This window comes from Stegastes partitus, unplaced genomic scaffold, assembly GCF_000690725.1.
Source record: "Stegastes partitus isolate 25-593 unplaced genomic scaffold, Stegastes_partitus-1.0.2 Scaffold771, whole genome shotgun sequence".
In the NCBI taxonomy this organism is placed as follows: domain Eukaryota; kingdom Metazoa; phylum Chordata; class Actinopteri; family Pomacentridae; genus Stegastes; species Stegastes partitus.
The window spans coordinates 964-10,597 of NW_007578502.1; the positions used below are offsets into that span (position 1 = coordinate 964).

Sequence of the window (9,634 nt, forward strand, 5' to 3'; positions counted from 1 at the left end):
AAACTGGAGACTGTTATGTACTACAACAGAACCAAGGTTGGAGTAGATGTGCTTGATCAAACGGCGAGGAAATACTCAGTGAAAGCACCGACACGAAGATGGCCATTGGCGGTGTTTTATAATATTCTTGACCTGCCATAAATACTTCCATCCTGTTGAAGAAATGCAGTGAGATGATGTCACAGAGGACATTTCTTTTCTTGTGTTTAAAATGACTCATTTTTCATAGTTCTTTAGTGACTTTACATGAATGGCATTTTTAATATGTCAACATAAAAAAAACAGAATGACTGGAACTTCAAAAAGGATCATTTTCATTTAACACTTCAGGAAATATGATGGCGTCTTTTCTTCTTCCACTCTTATGTCTGTCTGCTTCCACCAGCCTTACCTTTAGAGGTGCTCACAGGTGAATACGTTTGCTCCAGACTAGCCGGGCTTGTTGTTTCCCAGTGTGTTGTGTGATTTTCACACCCCAAGTGTCTTCTGCTGGTTTGTGTGTATTTTCTTGTTGACTTGTGTACCTCATGCTGTAAAGCTTCTATTGTGGAGTTTTGACATCAGTGTCTATTGACATGGGTATTCTGAGAATAAACTTTGCTGCTGGAAGATGGTGGGAGACTGTAGCCTAGCAACAGCAGAGACTCACCAACACAGTACCCCCGCCCCTCCCTCCACAGGGCCTACACAGGGCAGGTGTACACCTGTCAACCTGTAGCCTCCTCCCATTGCTCCATGCATTCCCCCTCCCATCTCCCAGCCATTGTTTCCACGCCACCTGAGCTCCTCTTGGCTGAAAAGCAGCAGTGTGGTTCTGCTTCTCCCCAGCTCTATGAGTTGACTGGGAACTGATCATTTTGTTACCATGGACCTTGTTCTGCTGCTGCTGGTGTTTGTAGCTCCAGTAGTTCAGTGCTACAGCTCAGGGTTAGTCATGGACAGCTGTGACGACATGCAGCCCCACCACAATGGGCTGCGCCCGCAAACAGGACCGTCGCCCTTCACTGTTACTACAGAGCACAACAGCTACGGACTTGGAAAGGAGGTCAAAGGTAAGTTACGAGTCAGTTTCAACCCACATCATGCAGCTCCTTAGATTTGTATAGTTGTGCGTAGTTGTAAAGTATAACAATCTTGAAGAAGACAGCATTCACACTTTAATCCATCAAGGACCACATGAAAGAACAAATGCTTTCTCAGTCCTGCAGCCCTGTAATCCCAACAACAGAACGATGTTCCCTCTTCACTGTGGTGGTATCTCTCTGTGCAGAAGGTTTTGGATGTATGTTTGTAGATTTTGAGATGTAAGTTTCCTTTTGTTTCCAAATATTTTTATTGAGGAAAGTAATGAGATAACGTCAATGACAAATGCAATCCAATTTTTCCTTTTTTTTAAATCCATAACATACATACATACATACAGGTATGCAGGATATATGCCAACACTTGAACACACCTGTGCACACCTATGCACACAAGAGCAAAACAAACTAAGTCAGAGAACAATGTGAACAACATAACCCCCCTCCCATCCACCCCATCCCACCTCAACTCATCACAACATGACCAGCGTACAATATTGGCTATCCACGATTTATGAGACACAGAAACAGGCACACATTCAGTCCGGGAGTAGCTTCAAACTTGTAAAACATGAGATAAATGGTTGCTATATACAGAAAAACTTGGTGCATCCTCTCAAAGTATATTTTATCTTCTCAAGCTTTAGAAAGAAAACGGCGTCTTTAAGCCACCAGGAGATGGGAGGACAGCTGACAGACTTCTAGTGCAATAACAAGCAACGTCTGGCCGACAGGGACGTGCCAGCTAAATGTCCATTTGGTTAGAATTTAATGCACCAGAAGCATCAGGGATCCCAAATATAGCAATCAATGGGGAAGGCTGCAAATTGTGGGCCTAATATTAAAATACTCGGTCCAAAGATCGTTTAGAGCCGGGCACAGAAAACACACATGGCTGAGATGACAAGGAGAGCCATGGCCTCTGTCACATTCATCTTCCACTTCTGGATATATTCCAGAAAGTCTGGGTTTAGAGAAAAGGACCCTATGCAGAACCTTAAATTGAATAAGTCCCGGATGAGCACAAGAGGTGGTGGACTGTAGTGATGGGAAGTTCGGCTCTTTTCAAAAAGCCGGCGTCATACAACAGTTGGACACAAATGCTCGACTCAGAATAGGTTCAGGCAAAAAGGCAGGTTTAATATCAAACAAGGTTCAGTACACGGGTCGTCAGTCACACAGGCAAAGGTATCCAGAAATCGTCAGGCAAAAAACAAGGTCCAAAAAACAGAAACACAGTCGTGATCGAACAGACTATGAACACAGTCTGTTCGATCACGACCTTCACCGATCACGACATCAGTCAACACTTCATTGGAGTCCCAGTTCCTGTTCCCATGCATTCTTAATTTTGGTACTGGAATGACTACTTAAAGACAAAATTAAGTTGTATATGTTGGAAATTAAACATTTCTTATGAGGACTGTCCGAGAGCAAGTTTACCCAAAGCTGTCCAGAAGGTCCATCCATCCATTATCTATACACCGCTTAATCCTCACTAGGGTGTCCAGAAGGTACAGAAGGGAAATAGGCAAACATCTGGAGACAAAATCACGAATTTGAAAATAGTGGAACAAGTCAGAAGGAGGGAGGTCATAGCTAGAGGAAAGGTTACCGAAGCTCTCAAAGACCCCATGTACATATAGATTTTTGAATTGTTTAACACCCTTGTCAAACCATGCTGACAGCACAGGGTCCAAGAGTGATGGACCCTGTGTTTATTGGTTCATGGACCTAAGGAAGATGCATCTGAGAGTTTAAAGCGCTGCCTAAATTGAAACCAGATCTGAAGTGTGTTAAGAACCACTTGATTATTGGTATACAATGAAGGTTTAGTTTAGTTCAGTAGGCAAAGAGGAATGACGTAAAGTAGGTATAGATGAACCTCTACAAGATGATAAGTCTAAATTACACCAAGACGAACTTGGAGAGTATATTCAACAGCAAAGTTTATGGACATGAGTGGCCCAATCGTAAAATTGGAAATTAGGTAATGCAAGACCACCATTAAGTCTGCTTCTTTGCAGTAAAGTTTTACAAACTCTACGTGACTTCCCACCCTCAGTAAAAGAGCCTATTGACTTATCCAGAGAATTTATAAAATGTTTTGGTGGAAAGAGAGGAATTGACTGGAATAACAAAAGACATTTTGGTAATATGTTAATTTTAACTGCGTTGATCCTGCCAGTTAGAGAACGGGGGAGGCCGCCCCATCTTTGAATATCGGGTGTGATCACTGAGATAAGGGAGTGAAATTAGCTGATGCAAGGTGACACATTAATGCCAAGGTATTTAAACCCTGAAGGGCTAAAGGTATGTCTGATTGTTGGAGACGACGTGCTGCAGTGTTAATAGGAAAACATACACTTTTCTTTTTTATAAACTGAAAACCAGCTGAAATTCTCCAAAATGTTCAAAACAGCCGGAATAGAGTTTGTAGGATCAGTTACATACAATATTAAATCATCAGCATACAATGATAATTTGTGTTCAGTTCCATTTCGGATGATTCCTCTAAATAGGGGGAAGATTGTAACGTGATGGACAACGGTTTGATAGCAATGGCAAAAAGCAAAGGTGACAGAGGACAACCTTGGCAAGTGCCACGCCCAAGAGCAAAATAATCAGAATAAAGGTCATTAGTATGGATACTGGCTTTAGGGGATAAGTAAAGAAGACGGATCCAAGAAATAAATTTATCACCAAAACTGAACTTCTTCAGAACAGCAAACAAGTGCTCCCCTCTGCTCTTTTTAATGCTTTTTCAGCATCCAAGAAATGATCTCAGGAAGTTAAGGTGCATGTTTAGAGTAAATTATGTTAAAAAGTTTATGGGTATTAAAAAATAACTGGCGTCCCTTGATAAAACCATTCTGCTCTTCAGAAATAATGCAAGGAAGCGCATTGTCTAAACGAGATGCAGTTACTTTAGCCAACACCTTTACATCAGTACTGAGCAAAGACAATGGTCTATAGGAGCCACAGGAGGTCGGATCTTTGTCCTTCTGAAGAAGGACAGCAGTAGTCGCTTGAGTCAAAGTGGGTGGTAGTGAATCACGATCCAGGGACTCATTAAACGCAGATAAAAGTAGTGGCGCAAATTTCCCCATAATTAAAAAAAAAAAAAAAAAATATTCAGAAGGCCATCCGGGCCAGGGACTTTGTTAGATTGCATAGCTTTAAGTGAAATTAGAATTCATCAAGGAGAGTGGGGAGTCCAATTGGTCTGCAGTGCTTGGGTCAATGATGGGATTCAATAGATTTTTAAGAAAATCTTTAATTTTTCAGTAATCTCTTAGCGAATTCAGCTTCATCAAAGTTTGTTGTATGTTTACCATCAAAACATTCCTTTGCATTAGGGTGCCAGCTACAGTCAGATATCTACCATCCTTATCTCCAACGACATCACTGGATGAAAATTGTACTTTATTGTTCATTAAAATGGCAACTCCTCTTGCTTTTGATTTAAAGTCTGAGTGGAAAATTTGACTTACTCAAGGATAGTGTAGCCTGTGGTGATCTTTAATCCGGAGATGGGTCTCCTGTAAGAATGCAATCGCAGAATTTAAATGCTTCAAGTGTGTGAAAACCTTAGACCTCTTGACAGGATTAGCCATGCCTCTGATATTCCAGCTAATAAATCTGAACCAGCAATGCTGGAGTTTATGATGGTGCTTAAATAGAATAGCCAAAAAAACCCACAAATAGCTACAGAGTTGAGGTGGATACCCTCCCCCCAACATACCCCCAAACATACAGCCAAAGTCCCCCTGTAGCCACAAAACAACGGAGACCGCGGTGTTTCCCACAGTATCCACAAGTAAAGCAAACAAAAGCAGGAGAAGAGACTCCTATCAATTTCAAAGATGATCAACAGTGTGTGCAATCATAGAACAAAATGTTATATATATATATATATATATACCAGAATATGTTAACTGAAGATGAACATACTAGCCGGACACAAAGTTGGTAGGCATCCTATCAACTTAAATCAAAATTCCACATAGGACAGAAAGACAACGCACCAGCAAAACAGTGGCAAAGGATGTAAAAATAAAAGTGCAAATACAATGTTAATTCCACTCATATTTAAGGAACAAAAATATAATATACATTATGTCAGAGTGACCAAGACGGTGAAGAAAAAGGTACCTGATATTGTTTTAAACAACTACAAGTAACACTGACCTAGTAGGGAGCAGAGGTATATTTCAGGTTAAAGAGCCCACAATTTATTGGCAAATACAGAGTCAATGGCAAACCAGCACACAGACAAAACTGGCTCTGTACGGGTTAATGCAGCTCAACCAGTTTTCAAAGTTTTGACATAGTCGCTGGTTTCCTCTGCTGAAATGAATTCCTTCCCAACACCGTCGTGTGTGATACGACAGCCGGGCGGAGTGGATGAGTCTGTACCGAACACCATCAATGCCACGAAGTTGTCGCCGGACCTCGCTGAACGCAGCCCACGCACGGCTATCTTAACAATGTGGTCCGGAAAGACTGAGAAGGTCAAGTTCCGGACTTTAATCTGTTAAATAGTGTAACGTCCAGCTGGATGAAAGAACAAAGCAGGAGACGCTGTCAGTGTTCCGTCATTGTAATGGCTCAGCAAAACTGAACAGGATTACTGTCAGCTGCAACCACGCCAAAACAACACAGAACAAAACGAGCCCACAACGTCTCAGCTGTCGGGTCACATCCGCACACACTCACCACACGTACACATGCACAGCCATGTCTGTCTGAAGCTCCTCCGCCCTCTCCCTCTCTCCTTGAGGTGGCCCTGACGTGTTGGGGATCCGATATGTGTGGGTGCCTCCTCTATACGGGGCCAACCTGTCTCTGTGGAGGACCACCCAATTCCCTCTGGGTGGCAGCTGGACCCTGTACACCACCTCACCCAGCTTCTCCAACACCTCACAAGGCCCCACCCAGTGACAGTCCAGCTTGGGGCACCGGCCTTTCTTCCTCTTGGGGCTGTACACCCACACCAGATCCCCAGCCTTGAAGTCCCTGCCCTTTGCTCTTGTGTCATAGTTTTATTTCTGTCTCACACCTGCTTCCTGCAGCTGGTCACGGGCAAAGGCGTGAGCTGCCTCCATCCTGTCCTGGAGCTTGCGAACGTATTCTGGCCCTGATGGTACCGCTGGTGCATCTGGGGGTTTGCCAAAGACCATTTCTTTTTTTTTTTTTTTTTTTTAAATATATTTTTTTGGGCTTTTGCCTTTATTTAGAGCAGTAGAGAGAGACAGGAAAGGGGGGAGAAGAATGAGGGAGAGACCTGCAGCAAAGGGTCATGAGCGGGATTCGAACTCACAACCGCTGCGTTGGGGACTGTAGCCCCTGTTCATGGGTCACCCGCTCAACCAGGTGAGCTATACGGGCGCCCCCTGTGTTGAACGCACTGGAGAAATCAAAGAAAGTGACTCTCACTGTGCAGCCAGCACCATCCAGGTGTGATGAGCCCTCTGCAGCAGGTAGATGACGGCATCCTCGACTCCCAGACGAGGGCATAGGGGCGGCAGGACATGGCGTCCGCATTAGCATGACGAGTTCCAGCTCTGTACTCCAAAAAGAAACCCATCTATCTATCTATCTATCTATCTATCTATCTATCTATCTATCTATCTATCTATCTATCTATCGCCTCTTCAATAGGAGATTTACAGATAAAACAAAGGTTAAAACGTTTGCAACCTTTGGTTTCTTCTCAATAAGGCAAAACAAAGCAATTTTATGCCAATTTGAACTCTGAAAACGTGTGATGGACACTTTACTGCATTCTTTGACATTATAAACAAAATAGTCAAATATTTAAATAAACAGTATGCAAACAGATGTTGTGTTTTCTCAGTTCAGCTCCAGGCCCCAGCTTCCACACCGTTCACTGGTTTCCTACTACAGGCCAGAGAAGTGGGGCGCCGATCCCCTGTGGGTTCCTTTGCCACGGCAGCCGAGGCCACTCGACTTCTCACCTGCAGCCAAATACCTGTGAGTTTCCTGTCACACAGCAGTTTGTGATGTGAGCAACATGCAGGCCTACGACAGGCAACACAACATACTGGCTCTCGCTGAGCCATCCACATGGAAACAGCCATGCTCATGCTTTGTTTGGCCACTGACTCTTCCCCTATAGTTTCATTAGTTGACAGTTTACATCGTGGTTATGTTACGGGGAGTGCAAAGGCCCGGATGCAGACACACACAGCCGACCAGGGAGCAGAAGTTCAAAGGTTTCATTACCAGAAACACAGTAAATACTGAGTAGAAGGACAGGAATGGGGGGACACTGGTCGGAGGCTAAGGAATTACACACAAATCTACGGAGACTCATGAGGGACAGTAAACTAGAAACACAACTACAATTTTCAGATAAACAGTCTAAAGTCTCGGATTGGGGGAACTGATCAGGACCAGGTACTACCAGACTAGGAAAGCTACACAAACGGGGTCCAGGATGACCATAGCACATGCAGCGTGTAACACAGAAGCAGAGATACGCTCTCAACACCAAAACCAAAGTGCTACTGAGCTGACAGAGCTAGTGGGAGGAAAGCAGTCAGAGAATGGCAGGCAGAGGAGGAATCTGGGTATACTCGGGGAATGAGAAATATCTGCTCAGTAGTCCGGGCTGGTGTGGAGGAACGCCACCATCAGGTGAGATGTAGTCATGGGACGTACTGTGCCGAGGTTCTGTGTGTCCAGAAGTTCAGGAAGTCCTTTATGCAGCGCGTATTGAGGCTGGCTTCGTTAGGAGGCGAGCTGAGCTATTACACATAATAACGTACCTGTAGATAAAGAAACGTGTTGCTGCTGGAACATTCACATGTGAAAGAGTTTCCTCCAAAGCCGGAGGAGGTATTTCCACAAAGAGAAACCGACTGCGTCCAAGCGTAGAGGAAAATATAGTGTTTCTGAATAAAAGTGAATGAAGTCAGCATCACCCCAGGATTCATCAGAACCATCACTGTCCCGTCTTTAAAAACTACTGCAGCAGTTTGAACAGAAACGTCTCATGTCCTGTTGGATGTATTTAAACACTGACTGACATCATACTGGCAGGTTTTTTCTTTTAACATTAACAGACCTCTATTAGCCACACATTAATCAGAAACAGATTAGATGAACGAATAGACCAACCACTCAGAATAAATGAAGGTGTTTTATTTCCATGCTGACAGTGTTGCAGACAGCCCAGAGGCTTTAGGATTTATTTATTCATCTGGCCATCACCAGTGAAATGCAAGCAGGTGTGGGACTCAAGCAGGAATCTGATGGCGAATGACATGGAATACTGGGCGAGAAAAACAGCGGTTAGCCAGGGCAGACACAAAAGAGCCGACTGAACTGGACTGAACAGGCCTGAGTTGACTAACTGTTGCAGTACAACGATCCGGCATCAAATGGTGAACTAAAGCCTTCTGTTATGGCAGGTGGTGCGTCGTGAACAGGCCAGTCGCTCTCTGTCGCAGGTGTCCTCACTCAGCTGATTGTCCAATGGGGCCGTGGAAGGAAATGCTACACCTGTCTCACGCCCACAGACAGAAAGGGAAAAGGGAAAGGAGGGCGTGCTGCCAGCTCAGCAGTGGCTGAGGTGGAGGCGTGACGGGTTAGATCCAGTTTGACAGGTTGGCCAGAGAGTGAGGACACTTCTGTTGGGCTTTGTAGCTGAAAACCTGCTTTTCTGTGTGGAGTTTGCATGTTCTCTCTGTGCCTGTGTGGTTTTCTCCAGGGGCTCCAGCCATGGTTAATTAGGATTTCTAAATCAGCCATAGCTATGACCATGAGCGTGGCGGTTAGGGTTAGGGTGAGTTTGTCACCCCGACAGGAAGCAATGACCTTCTGGCCACACCCCCTAACAGCTGCCTCCGCAATGGAGGTCTTGAACATGGCCCCCTCGGTTCCATGTCACTGGCCTCCCCAGGAGGGACAAGAAATTCTTCGGTAGGTGGGAGCTGAAAACCACACGTTCAGGGTCCTTCACCAGAAGTTCCCACTTTAGCCTTACTTCACGCCATCTGATGTAACTCAGCTGTGGTCCTCTCTTTCCCCAAGTGTCCAAGACTTCTGGGGGCCGGTCTGATGATATGACCACAAAGCTGGTCATCAAGCTTTGGCCTGAGGTGCTCTGGTGCAAGGTACACTTGTGAGTCACCCTATGATTGAACACGGTGTTTGTTATGGCCGTTCCATGACAAGCACAAAAGTGCAATAATAGAACACCACTCGGGTTTAGATCAGACAGGCTGTTCCTCCCAATCACCCCCCTGCAGCTTTCTCGCTCATTCTCCTCATGACTGATGAGTGCTGAAGTTTCTCCTCCCACCCTAACCACCCTAACCCTAACCACCCTAACCCTAACCAACCTAACCCTAACCCAACCTAACCCACCCAAACCCTAACCCTAACCCTAACCCCAACCCTAACCACCCTAACCCTAACCAACCTAACCCCAACCCTAACCACCCTAACCCACCCTAACCCTAACCCACCCTAACCCTAACCCACCCTAACCCACCCAAACCCTAACCCTAACCAACCTAACC

At 44.9% G+C, this 9,634-nt stretch overlaps 1 protein-coding gene across 1 annotated transcript in view; it reads left to right on the plus strand.

Annotated features, from left to right (window-relative positions):
* Positions 1–865: 865 nt before the first annotated feature.
* Positions 866–9,634, plus strand: part of LOC103364719 (putative ferric-chelate reductase 1) — a 24,956-nt gene continuing 16,187 nt past the window's right edge. Inside the window, exons 1-2 of the mRNA XM_008291942.1 lie at positions 866–1,052; positions 6,943–7,079. Of these exons, the coding sequence (XP_008290164.1) occupies positions 866–1,052; positions 6,943–7,079 (324 nt within the window). The remainder of the gene's footprint in view (positions 1,053–6,942; positions 7,080–9,634) is intronic.